Below are 14,152 nucleotides of genomic sequence, written 5' to 3'. Positions count from 1 at the left end.
GGCCTACAATACCTTGTTGCAAAAATCGCATCTGCGTACCAAATGGATTTTCGTTTGATTAGGCTGGAGGTTTGTACGTCCTTATTCCAAGCTTCTATACAAAATGGGATTTGGGCTTCTCTTCGACTGTTGGTCATTGGCTTCCCTGTGATGTTGGTACTTAATCTGTGGCTTTTGATACAGGGACAGCCAATTCATGCCCCTATCTGCTTTTATTTTCATTTTATGTATTCATATTTTGGGACAATGAGAAAAGTCTCAACACGAATTTCACAACCAAGTACCATGTCAAACTACAACTTTCAGTTGCGCGGGATGATTTTCTTGATTTTTTTGGATCCTGCTTTTAGAATCTTTTCATTGCTTGCTTTCACTTTCTTGATGTTGACTTAAAGAACCTTTTCACCTTGTTGTGCGGTGGGAACTTGATTGGATATTCTTTTTTGCTTGTATCATACATGTTGAATTTACTCTGTTAGTCACGTAACAACACTTGCAGTAGCAATGTTAGGAGATGATAATGGGTCTGTTAGCAATTTGGAAGCTGATGATACTGACATCTCACTCATGACATTTGTGGTACAGTTTCAACTGCTTCGGGCACTGTTGCCACGATTTCATTCCATCGGAGAGCTTCGGGCAAACGAATGGGCAAGAATAGTCTTGATGCCCGTAGTTACAGAAAGTTTCTTGCATCACAAACAAAGAAATCAAAGGAGTCAGGTAACACTATTGCTGCCTCCCTCATGATGCTTTCTTGGTAGATAGGTTTTTAGATCACTCTTCATTCCAACTTTTATTTAATTATTCAATTAAGGACTAAACAGTGGCATGTGAGTGACGGAGAGAGGGTGGTGGAGATACATGTAGAGAACTTGGAGTAATCTGAGACAGTAAGACTGTTATGTGCCTAAGAACGAGCACAACCATGCATCCAGCATGAAGGAGCGCACATATTTTAAATACTGTAACCTAGGAAACATCTCTGGGAATTAGTCTTCTCTTTTTTAATACTTGACAGGGGATACTATGCTTAAGAAGAGGGGGCACCATTTTCAAGGGAACGGGAGCATTACGAGAACTACTACTTCTGAGGAAGTTCTGCCAGGGGTTACTGGGAATTCCTTGTCTTGTTCTAAAAGACAAAGGTACCCGTAAAACTTCTTTAACTTTTTTTTCTAACTTCACTTATATATTTGCCTTCATCAATACATTAAAAAAAGAATGGCCTTCATCTCAAAGCACTCTCCAGTTGTTGAGTTGGTTTAGCATTCCAGTTGGAACCCTAAATTCGATTCACTGTATATATAGTTTTACACCCTGCGTATTACTGGGTGAGTGGTGAGAGGGGCCATCCAAGTATGCATGTATTTACATGGTTCATTGACACTAGGTCAATTAGTAAACAAATATCCATTTCAAAGCAATGTATGAAGTCCTGATGTTTTTGAAGTTCGAACAAGTGCCAGAAATTGGGGAACTTGAGTTATGAATTAAGGACTCATGAGTTTAATATTTTCTTATCCTATTCCAGTTTTAAATGACTAATTGACTACTATTTCGACATGCAAAGGGTTTATTCTATCACAATGGATGATGCTAGCTAACTCTATCGCAGAAGAAATGGTTATGTGACGGATTTTTATTGTGCTCTTCGTAGTTCTAGTTGTATGATAACTTTGCATGCTCTTAGGACTCAGAATCAAAGACCATCTCTTGGATAGTCTCTATGAACTTTCTCATACCTTTTTGCAGGGCAGATTCTGATTCAAAACGACATGGTTTCTTTGGCAGCAACGAACTTGGCCATGATTTACCTGATGCTCATCTTCCTAATGTATGTCCTGCAAAATCAGTGAAAAATATTTGTTTTAGTTTTCCTTAATTTTTTCCCCCTGTTTCCTTTATTTATAGATTAATCATAATCTGCACACACCAAATGTTGGCTTTGGCATGTCAACATGATCATCTGGAGGCTCTTTTACTTTCGCTGTCCTTCTGAAAAGAATTACAAGAGGGGTTCCCTTATATCTGACATATACGTTGTGTTTATTGGATTTTCTCTCCACCCTTCCTGCGCATGTCGAAAAATATCTGTGAACCATTGCCTTCTGGATCATTGTGTGCATTTTGCACAAAACATGAGCTCCATTAATAATATTAGGCTATTATAATATTTTTGATCTCCTTGTGGCTTCTTTAGTGAATCAGATGGTCTATTCTCTTTTGCCTCAGATCAAGCTATATGATAGTTATCCCCACTTGCACAGATCTTTTGACTTTTTCCTTTTTTGAAATGCAAATTGCAGTTTTGGTTAATTATTTTTCCCTTGACTAGTTTAAGGAAATCGATGCTGTATTAAAATTTTAACGTCCACGATAAGATTTCTATCTTACAGCTGCTAATATTCTTTCCTAATCGAGCCAATGATTTTGCCAAATCCTCCTACTTCTGTTTTTGAGGTAGCTTCTTTTCACTGTCTACCCAGATAATTCATATTTTATCATAAAGATTGCTTTCAAGCCATTGAAAACATGGATCTTGTATAGTTCATATCTTTTTGTACTTTTAACTTTTATTCTTTATATGTATGTAAATAGTCAAAGATAAATTCACATTACTGTAGTTCTTTCTTGGTCCACGTCTTTCACTCTCCTGCGATGCATCCTTACCAAGAACTTGACGAAAGTAGCTCCTCTACTGTCAAACTTCCTATGCTTTGATGTTCTGTAGAAGTTGATGGCATTTTCAAGTATGGTTAGCACTGGGACATTTCTGTTGTAGCATTTTGGGAAAATTATCTTCTTTCTAAACACTGTCCTCCCCAAAAAGATAAAAGAAGAAAAGGTACAACTTTTTTGGATTACGTTCTAACTTCTATGAGTATTTGCTCAATAATATCTCATCTCTTGTACATTGTACTTGTCTTGTCAATTTGTCCTTTTCAGATCGCTTTTGTATATTGATTTCACAGAGCTCAGGTTTAAGTGTTGAAAACAATCTTTTTTCCATCCAAAGGATAATTTATGGTTAAGTGTTTTTGACTGCTGTTGAAGGATGAACATTGACACGTGGTGTCATATATTATATTTGTAGGTCGTCTCTGATAAAGTATCTGCAGCAAGAGGGTGCTTGAATGGTGTGACTGAAGTTGGCAGCTTAAGTAGTCCGATTCTTGAACGTGAGCATGTAAGTTTTTTATTCAAAAGTAGTGCTAGAAGCATGAAGATACATATGCTTGTGCTCTTCTGATACATCATTCCAATTCTTCTTGGTTATCCTTTGTAAGCTTTAGTGGAAGCACTATTATTTGCTAATTAACAAGAATTGTTCAATGTATCTAATCTGTATAATTGTTGTTTCTTATATGTCAAATGTTTTCTTTCCCTTACAAACAAATTCTACTTGATTGAACTGATGCAAATTGTTTGATCCAATTTCCTCCCAAAGATGCAACTTCAAAAAGTGCATGCCAAGGATAAAAAGAAGTAGCACCCATTAGATTTTTCACGGAGAATATTGGCCGATTTTTCCACCCTTATTGACAGTCATTATGTGATAATTAGTTTAGAAAACACTGTTCTGCTAATCTCTTATGAATTGTGAATTTGTGATAGAATGGAAGCGAATCTCCTTCACACATCATGGTAATTACTGAAGAACATGCCAATGAAGCTTGCAGTGAGGAATACAATTCAGAAGCTGGAACTGATGGTGAACATAATGTATGTTCCATTTGCATGCTTGGTGGAGAGCTTTGGTGAGTTATCAGATTTAATTATTTCTCCTATATAGAATTTATCTTTAAGTAGATTCATTCCACAGTGATGTCTTTTAGCCTCTTGTTGATCCATTCTCTCCGATAATGTCAATGCTGAGAATTTCTTTAATATGTTCAATATAAGGTGGCCTCCCTTTTGTTTCTTCTTTACGTAGACCTTGTTTTGGAAAAGGAAAATACCTGCAGTATAATTTTTAACCCGAGGTTGTAAGTAGATGTCTGCAAGTACAGAAACTATTATTCTACCTGCATCAAGATTGTTTATGTATGACATTTATCATTGAACCTTAGAGTATATACTTAAACTACTTGTATTTATGGACCTGCATGTAGCAGCCAGCTCAAATCAGACTCTTGATTTTTTCAGTTGAGGATATTTTACTACATTCTATTGTATTTATGGGATTTTTTAAGTGGGTTTTCTCATTTCCAAATCCTTACTTGCTTTGTGAAGCTAATATTTTTTTCGTGGGAGTTTTTCCTGTTATTTTGCTCCCAAGTTTGTTTTACAATTCTCTGTACAATTTCAGGTGCTGTGATGGAACTGGGTGTGGAAAGAGATATCATCTGTCTTGTCTTGACCCTCCTTTCACTAGTGCTCTTGGACTTTGGCACTGCTCATGGTGTGTTACAAAAAAGATACAGTTCGGCGTGCATTCTGTATCTGAAGTAGTAGAGTCCATTTGGGATGTCAAAGAGGTGGCAACAGATAATGAAGGTATCTTGCAGAACAATTTAAAATTTCATTAAAATGTTTTTTTAAAGTTCCTTTCATTCTGGTAATTAGTTTATTGCTAATGGAGGGGTCATTGTTAACAATTGGACAACATTATGGTTATAGCAGTGGTGATGGATAAGCAGTATTTGGTCAAGTACAGAGGTCTAGCTCATGTTCACAATCGCTGGATTCCAGAGACGCAGCTGCTTTTTGAAGCTCCAAAACTTCTTTCAGAATTCAATCCAAAGAACCAGGTTTCCTAGCTCTTCATGTTGGCCATTAATGAAAAAATACCGGTGAATCCTCCAAAGTTAACAATTGATTTTTTTTCTCACCAAACTTGTAGGCTGTTAGGTGGAAAGAGTGGACTGTCCCGCAACGTTTACTACAGAAAAGAAGGATACTTTCTAAAAAACAATTTGATGGATATTGTCATGAATATGATGGTGATAGATCAGATTGTCATTATGAATGGCTTGTGAAATGGACTGATCTTGGTTATGACCTTGCTACTTGGGAATTAGAGAATGCCCCATTTCTGACTTCGCCTGAAGCTGCTAAGCTCATAAAAGATTATGAAAGTCGCCATGAGAAGCCAGAAATACCGCCAAATCTTTTGGAAGTAGATGAGGTAATTTCAGTTTTGTGGCTAAAATTTGTTAACTCTAGTTATTCATTAGGGTATTTTACAATTGAAGAAAAAGTCAAACCCAGTGCATAAGGTTCATCTACTGCTGCATTTCGATTGAGCAAATATAAATAATCTTACCCTCATGTGATGAGGTTCTTTTGTTGATCTATATCTATGTCATATTTATCGCTGTGGAACATCCTAATCCTTAGATGATATATGTGATTGAAGGTTTAAATTTCTAATGCATTTTATATGATGCTTTGTTATACTTTGTAGATAGATAATCCGAAGCTTGTAAATTGTCTCAAACTATGTGAATCCACATGTGAAGTGGATGCTCATGTGGTGGATTCTCACAAATTTCTTATATAAATTCATGTAGCCATAAAGGGTTTGATAATGATTAGTCAGTAATTCTACTGATGATGGCTGAAAGAGCCATCCACTTGTAGTTTATGTTGCTAAAATAAATAGTAAAAAAAGAATGATAAGCTCGTATTTATTGGTTTATCTGCACTTGTGGCTAATTGAGACTGATTGGTCTTGGAAATCCGGGAAACATCAGACTAAGGTTCGGGAAAAAGTCTTTTAGTTGGTCCAATTTAGTGGAGAAATATAGAAAAAAAATGCAACACAAAGGAATAATATTCCATTTTCTAATAAATGGCGGTTCATTTTTATTCGCCTTTTCTGTTTTCCACTTTCTTGGCATAATAGTATTTGTATTTATTGATTGCAAATCCCAGATCATTAGTTGTATGCCTTTTGCTTGTACAAAATTCATGCATGATGTGGAACCTTCTAATGCTTGTTGGTGTTGTTCATCATTCTCTATCTGCAACAAGATAGCTTGATTTCAAGTGATCTTATATGATGGTATAATTATCTATTCTGTTGTATAGTAAATTGTTTTTGGTAATGCAGGAGCGGAAAGGTAACTTTTCTGAATTTTCAGAATTGTCATTTGGTTGTTCACCTGAAATATATAAGCAATATCTTAGTTATGTAAAGAAGCTTTATGAGCACTGGCACAAAGGTTGCAATGCCATCATTTTTGATGATCAATCAAACAAGGTAGGCACTTCTTTGTCCATTCTCATTTTTGCTCTTCTTGGTTATCATAATCTCTTGGACAGCTTTTCGTCCTTCCTTTGTATTGCAGAAATCATATGTTGATTTGTTAGGAGAAAGTGTTAGTAATTATGATTGGTGGGGCTGCATTTGTTCTTATATTGTTCATAACAGCTAAACTAGAAATATCATAGGACATTGTTGTGTCTCATGAATCTGGCATTCTGGTTGGAGTTAAAAGACCATAATGCCATGGCATGTGGAAATTGGATTGATTATGTAAAATGCACAAAATGCTTTTGGGAAAAGTACGGATAGGTTACTACGTTATTTTTTCCTTTCCTCTTATAGACGAGCATGTGGCCTAATGGTAGAGTTGCAGGGGTGCAACCTAGATGTCCTTGACCCTACCCACTGTGGGAGTCTTGTGCACGAGAATTGTTTACTTTTTACCCTCTAACGTGGCTTCAGTGTCTCTTCATTGGGTTGTCATTATCTAGCGTATTTACTGTCATGTATGCTTAAGTCCACAATATTCTCTACTAAACTTTATTGTTTTCTGCATTATGTTATCTTGCCTGATGTCCTTTAAGCGCTGAATTGTGCTGTTTCCATTAGTACTTCCAAAACAGGACCACAATTGTTACCATTTATTTTGCAGGAACGGGCTTTGAAGCTGATATTGTTCATTTCTTCTCTGCATTTAGTTGTGCAAAAGCCTTTTCTCATCATCTCGACTTCCAGTGCTCTTTCTGTGTGGGAAGCTGAATTCTTACGTGTGGTACCATCTGCAAACATTGTAGTTTATTCGGGAAACAGAGCTGTCAGGAAAAGTATCAGGCAATTGGAGTTTCAAAATGAAGGTGGTCGGATAATGTTTCAAGTGCTTTTATCATCCTGGGATGTTGTTGTTGAGGTACCTCTTTCCCTTAGTGATAGAATTAGCTCTTATCCCTATTTGATGACGGACTCAGCTTTGACAAAACGTCCTTTTTTTTTTGTTGGTAAATTTATTCTGAAAAGTAGTAATCGACCATTCTTTTGTTCAGGTCTAGTGCCACACTGTCCACGAATTCTATTTAGTACCCAAGTCCTATAATAACATCATTAGCTGGAAAGCATATCTATCAAGCAAAAGCAGTGATGATGATAAGAATGAAGAATGATAACAGTCATTACTCCAAGATTTTTGGGGCTTGCTATTTGATTGTTTGATAAAAACTAGTTCGATTGCTATGTGTATCTTTTTTTGCTATCCATCCTATCTATGATCACACTTTCCACCAATCCTCTTGCATCAATATCCTTTCCTATTTATCTATTGCCTTTTTAGTTTCAATCTTCCTTTCCTAAAATCTCACATTTGATTTTTTTTTTTTGTTAATTTTCCTGCTAGCGCATTTCTTCTCTATACTACACACATCCAAATCATCTAAGATGATTTTCTTTTCTATTCAGTTGGATTTCCTTTGAACCTTAAATTGAATATCTTCACTTCTTATTTAGTTATTTTATCTTCCTTTTGTTGTCACATGTCCATCAGGACCTTTTTCAATTTTGCTAAATTTATTTTCTGGGCAATGTTTTTTTCTTAGCCGCTTGATAATTTATACAATAGTTCATAGTGATACATACAACGTCATCTTCATCACGCCTAATGAACTCTAGTTTTATGAAGTACATCCACTTCAATAGCCGCTTTGCATTAGATGGAATATCAGCCTTCTTTCAGTTTCTGAAGGAGATAGGACTCATGACTCATGTGTCATTTAGACTTTTGAATCTGTTGTATTTATGTAGGATTTGGAAGATTTAGAATACATCAGTTGGGAAGCAGTAATTATTGAGCAGTGCCAACACTCTAAAATCTTGAGACAGCTGAACAAATTTAAGATGTTGGCTGCTGATAAGAAAATTCTTCTTGATAGTGATCAAATAAAGGTAATCTATTATCCAATTTCATAGCTGGGCTATATGTTCTCAAACTGATCAGTTTCTGCTTGAACTTACAGTATCGCTCTGCTGACTACCTCAAAATGCTTCTCTTTCTTGATCATGAACGTGAGGGGCAAGATTGCAATGTTGAAGAGATTTCATTGAATATTAAGATTGATAAATTGAAGGAACGATTGGCACCTTATGTTGCATATGAGTGCCAGTCAGGCCACACAAGGTTCGTAGAATATTGGGTCCCTGTCCGGCTTTCTAACTTGCAACTCGAGCAGTATTGTGCTAAGCTTCTTTCAAACTCAATGTTACTTTCTTCATGCTTAAAGAATAATTCTGCTGATGCTCTTCGGGAACTTGTTACTTCTTCCAGGAAGGTTGGTCTTAACCAGATATTGTGACTTAAAGTTAGCCAAAGTCTCTTTTTCCAAAAATTGTATGTTTGACCTCGTTATGAATGTTTTCTAATGTACTCATCAGGACCAACAATCACTGTGGCGAATTTGTAAAATCAACTTTGCATCATGGTTCACACTCATATTAGTGTTATTTTGCAGTGCTGTGACCACCCTAATCTTCTGGATCAGTCTTTGCCAAGCAAAAGAAACTTGGAAACGGACATACAGGCAAGTGGAAAATTGCAGCTTCTTGATAAAATCCTTTTGGAGATCAAAAGTCGGGGTCTTAGAGTTGTAATCCTTTTTCAGGTAATCTATGTGAGTATTTGGATATTATATTCTCAATGAAGCTTTCAGTGCTTTAAAAGTTAAGACTTTTTTTGCTGAATATCTAATATTTAATTAATTGATTGGCATCCCATGGTGATGGATGTTTCTATTGTCATACTAGGGGCTTGAAACATTAGCAATTATGATCATTAATGATGATAGGCCTGTGCCTGTGCGATTAGTTTTCCCTGAAGGTTACTTGCAAATGATATTCCCATTTAGACAATTTGTTTTATCGAGTTTAGACAATTAGGTTCAAAATAGAATTTTATTTTTGTACCTTGTAAATTTTTTATTTGAAATTCTGTGAATGTTTCATATGCAAATGTAAGGAGTTAGCTACCACTAGGCCAAGAACTCCTTGTGTATGGTTCATGTCTTGGCTAACCATGTTGAAAGTTTCACAATTTTGGTCTTTTGCTGATTCAGTCAACCTTGCTAATGTTAGAAGAGGTTCTTGTTTGAATGTTCAAAAAATTTGATCGACATTTTAATTTTTAATTTTTAATAGCAATTGTTTTTTCCTTATTAGAACATGCTATATTGACAGGTTCATATAAAAAATAAGAAATAGTTGAGATTCTTATAAGTCTTTATAGGCTCAAGAACTTATTGCAAATATACTTTCCTAATTTAATTAAAATTTATGATATATGACAGTTAATTGAAGACTCGAGACCATTTTCTGTTGGAGATATTTTGGAAGACTTTGTTCACCAAAGATTTGGCGATTGTTGTGTTCGAATTGAGCATGCAGTACATTCAAAGAAATGTATAAAGAAGAAAGAGGCCGTAGACACATTTAATGATAAGGAGAGTGGAAAATTCATCTTATTGATAGAAAGTCGAGCTTGTCGTCCTAACATTGAACTTTCTTCAGTGGACACTATTATTCTATTCTGCAGTGACTGGGATCCACTGAATGATCTAAGAGCCCTGAATAAGATTACCATTGGTTCGCAGTTTAAGCAGTTAAACGTATTCCGTTTGTATTCCTGCTGTACTATTGAAGAAAAAGTTCTGATTCTTGCAAAGCAAGGTTTGATGCTTGATAGTGGTTTGAAGGCTATGAATCGAAATACTTGTCATACGTTGCTACGTTGGGGTGCTTCTTATTTATTCAGTAAGCTTGATGACTTTCATCGCTGCCATACATCATCATCAAGTTCAAACATATTTTCTGACCAGTTGTTTTTGGATGATGTAATGCAAGAGTTGTCAGTGCATTTGTCGTGCAGTAGTGAGAACAGTGATGCTAGTAACAATTCAATCATTACGAAAGTACAGCAAAGTGGAGGAGTTTATGGGGGGAATATGACATTACTTGGTGAAAAGGAAGCGCAGGGAGATGGACCACCCACTTCTTTTTGGACAAATCTTCTATTAGGACGGTGTCCGCATTGGATATTTCTGTCAGAGTCAAGTCCAAGAATCCGAAAAAATGTGAATGAATCTACACCGGAATATGATTATTCGACAGAAAAAAGCAGGAAGGTTGTGAGCAACACAGTTTATCCCATACATCTTATCTCAGGGTTGTATAAAAGAAAGAAACGGACTGCCGCAAACAAGGACGGCAAATTGAAAAATATGAACCAAGTTTCTGTCTGTAAAAGGAGGGTCATCAACAAAGCATTTTATCCTAGACATTTAAAACCAGGGTGGTATAGTAGCAAGAAACAGGAAGTCGTAAACAAGAGAGGTAAATTGGCTTGTAACTTCCAAATTTGCGTCCCTGATTTTTTTTTTTCATCTTTTGTTTTTGAGGCATGTGCAATTTAAATACAACTGAAATTTATAATTTTTTGCTGATCGAAATCTTAACTTTGATCTAGAAAATGATTCTTTACCCATACCTCATGTGGTTCATTGTGCAAGAGTACCCGAAGTTAACATGGTTGAATCTGAGACTATAACTATTCAAATAGTGTTTGATGAAGAGATTGGTGGAAAGGAAGGAAGTACTGCCAAAGATGCCAGAGCTGCTTCAAGTGAGCAGCACCTTGAAGGTCCTCTAGATCAAAGTGCTGTCAAAAATATCCAGATCAACCAGTCTGTACCTTCTGAAGGCCATCTAAACCCTTTGGATGAAGTAGTCATAATTGATGACCCTGTGGAGGCTTCAGCTCATGATCGGCTATCCCATGAAGAAAGTAAAAACGACCCTGTGGAGAATTCCCCTATTTGTGAGTCAACAGGGACTAGTTTACTTTTGTTACAGCCAAACACCAGCACTAGCCTGGGACATTCGCTCTCAGTAAATCAGGTACATGAAGTTTCACTGAGTAGTAATTTTTTGGTCTGATTTGTCATTTCTGGATATCTTAATGCTTTTCCATAGCCTGGGGTTTTTTTTGGTGGGGTGATGCATAAGGAAGAGGCATGATTTAATTTGGCAGTGATGGCCATGGTGTGTAACCCCTTTTTATCTTTTTGAGTAGAAATTATTGACACTGTCCAAGTCTCTTTTCAAATAGAAAAAGGGAATCCCTTCGACCCTTATTATCAGTAGGGGAACACGAATTTGTTGTGCATTGGTTGCTGGTTTTCTGCATCAATAAAATTACTTGTACATTCGGAATTAACTGGGAGGGAAAACACTGTGAAAACTGAAGCATTATACATGGAAACCAACGATGTTTGCCACCAAATTCTGGATAATAGTCAAATCATTTTTGTATCTAAAGTTCAGTTTGCCGCCTGTTGAATCCTTCCAGTTGCCTATCACTATTATTCCTTCCTCAACTGAAGACCCTTACCTTGCATGCCTTGGCAGCTGGGGAGTCAAAATGAGCAGAACGGTGGGAGGCATGGGTCCAGTTCAGAAGCTCAAAGTCCAAGAGAACCATCCTTGGAGAATCATCTGCATCATTTTAGCCCTTTGATGATACATTCACAACAGCCATCTGCAGGTACAAATTGTCCCATATGGGTGCTAACGAAGTACATGGTCAGCCTGACAGGCAGAACTATGTTTGGTTATCATCATATCCATGCCAAGATTACCATACCTGCTTGTTGTACAGATCCACTTCTAATGGAAATGGAAAGAATACGAAAGGATCAAGTGCAAGCTCTAAAGATACACGAAGATAGGGTTAGTTCAAGATGTTATTGTTTTGAACTTATTTATCGGTATTATGCTTATTCCTCTATATGGATACCAGCTTTTGCACATTTCTGTTTAATCATAATTCTTTTTCCATGTCAAGTAGATTTTGCAGCTCAAGTTGGAGCGTGATAAAGAGAGAAAAGAGGTAGAAAAGAAGTACAATTTGCTCTTTCGGGATGCTGAAGAAGAAGTAACGCGCAACAAAAAATATCTAGAGATGAATCATCACAAAGTGTATCTACAAAAGTTGCTGGCTGAAGCTCTCAAAAAAAAGCACGATGATAACGATACAGGTGGTTCACCAGGTACAACATAAGATTCTCAACTTTCAGAAGTGTTCAAATTGTTATGCTTGCTGATTTATTTTGCTTGTATGGGAAGTACCCGCCACTTGTTTAGTTTAGCCTTCTCTGACTTTTAGTACGCGGTGGTTTTTACCCTCTGGGAAACCAATGCCGAGTGGAGTCTAGAAGGAGCCTACTGTAAATTCATTACAGCGCCTTATAATTTTTAATTTTTTTTTAAAAAAAATTGTGATTGTGTTTTGATATGGATTACAAGTCTAACAGTATTATTTTTGTCCCAAACAAAATCATAGCCTATGGTGTGCATAGAAAAAGGATGGTAGTGGCACCGGATTAATGATCCTGAATTTCATGCCCCCAAGCTTTAACCTGTAAAGAGGTAAAGCTATTACCGCTTGCCTGCTGCATGGGAGTTTGCCCGTTAACCTGACATTTACCCTTTGCTGGGTAAATGTAAAAAATAGTCCCAATTCTCGTAAGACATCCTTTCTTTTCCGTGTTCAAGGGAATTAGAGAACTGCTTGCAACATCAACATTAGGCTCGGAGAGCTTCAATATAGACATGCATACGAAGCAGATTCAGTACTTAGAATCATCAAGTATCCAGAACCGGATGCATCAGTGCAATGGTTACTTTCACGCACATATAAAATTTTGATTCTGTCTTTTGCTTTCAAGTTTCAACTTAAATCTATATGCTGACAGGACCTTTCCTTGCAACAACAATGTTTACAGAATCACTGATTGAACTTCATGCTCAGAGTGGGCTTCAACATCGTCCAGCAAGTTCATCAACGGCTCCACCCGTGCAAAGGGTCAACCATGCATCGGAACTATTCTCAACTTCTGGCAGACCAAATTTTAGTCCCGTGAACTTCCAGGGAACTTTTCAAAATCGTGTGCGACATGTAGCATTACGAGCCCCTGCCCCGCATCTCCAATCATACAGCAGACCACCTTCATTCGTGGCAATGAACCATCTGCCGGTTCTTGGCAATGGGGAGCGAAACCTGCAATCACCACAGAACTTCCCAAAACATCAGTAATGCTGACACAGCGGAGGCCACCAGGAGAAGCCTTGGTACCACATAATATCCAGCAGCCAGAAAGTGTTGCCAGTTGCCACCATACCAGTCACCCATATCCTTCAGCTTTTGGATTACAAAATGGCATGAACAATGTTCCTGACGAAAATATGGCGAGCCACCTTCTACCACAGCAAGATTTGGTCAATTTTTCGGCTGGGCATCTCAGCTAATCAAGTTTACAGGCACCCTGCAGGGTGTTTTTTTTTCCCCTCGTTTCGTTTCTCTGATGTTGGGGTTGTTTGCTTTGATGATAGTGGACAGTAGGATAAGTAGGTTTTGAGATGCAATACTCCAGCAAGCGACGTCGGTGGCATTTTGAAGGGCGGCACTGCAGTGAAGTAGGAATGCCTTCTAACTTCCCAATTTTGTCCAAGATTAATCATACTGTAGGCGTAGTATAGGGAACCTCAAACCTCAACACTCAACAGATATATATATATACACAAAGCATGGTTTTATGAACTACAGGTGTTTGTCCCATCGGATTCTGAGATGTTGCATGGCCAGCCATTCACCTCAACCATACACATGCTGGAGAATAGCTTTACTTTAATAAATTGGATAAGGCCAATTGGCTTTGGATCACTATTGGCCTTTGCTCTAATCCATCAAGTTTTTTATCCAAGAGAGGTAATTTGTTTCAAAAGGCATTGTTTTAAGGCTTACCATATTTTCACCATTACCTCTTTGCCGAGCTTTGATATAAACGCCCACAGGCCCAAGCTAGTAAACTGGGCTGGTAAACTGAATTCCAGAATAAAAGTAAC

At 37.2% G+C, this 14,152-nt stretch overlaps 1 protein-coding gene across 4 annotated transcripts; it reads left to right on the top strand.

Annotated features, from left to right (window-relative positions):
* The first annotated feature begins 599 nt into the window (after positions 1–599).
* On the top strand, positions 600–14,063 carry LOC119995232 (helicase protein MOM1-like). 4 transcript variants are annotated; one of them, XM_038841671.1, is made up of 19 exons: positions 600–723; positions 1,022–1,148; positions 1,756–1,837; positions 3,098–3,190; positions 3,619–3,761; positions 4,313–4,500; positions 4,627–4,754; positions 4,847–5,131; positions 6,059–6,208; positions 6,867–7,121; positions 8,006–8,146; positions 8,218–8,529; positions 8,710–8,859; positions 9,541–10,582; positions 10,716–11,146; positions 11,657–11,792; positions 11,907–11,977; positions 12,096–12,297; positions 13,033–14,063. In XM_038841671.1, exons 1-19 carry the CDS (start codon positions 648–650, stop codon positions 13,341–13,343), a joined length of 4,323 nt encoding a protein of 1,440 aa, XP_038697599.1. In that variant the 5' UTR covers positions 600–647; the 3' UTR covers positions 13,344–14,063. The 4 variants fall into 4 exon arrangements, 3 of the variants coding, with proteins under 3 accessions (XP_038697599.1, XP_038697598.1, XP_038697600.1); XM_038841670.1 differs by having other exon boundaries at positions 4,624–4,754; XR_005467641.1 differs by lacking the exon at positions 13,033–14,063 and having other exon boundaries at positions 4,624–4,754; positions 11,598–11,792; positions 12,096–12,166.
* The last annotated feature ends 89 nt before the right edge of the window (positions 14,064–14,152 follow it).

This window comes from Tripterygium wilfordii, chromosome 3 (assembly GCF_013401445.1).
Source record: "Tripterygium wilfordii isolate XIE 37 chromosome 3, ASM1340144v1, whole genome shotgun sequence".
Classification (NCBI taxonomy): Eukaryota; Viridiplantae; Streptophyta; class Magnoliopsida; order Celastrales; family Celastraceae; genus Tripterygium; species Tripterygium wilfordii.
Note: the sequence above shows the minus strand (reverse complement) of the source record. Positions and strands in the feature narration are given on the sequence as shown.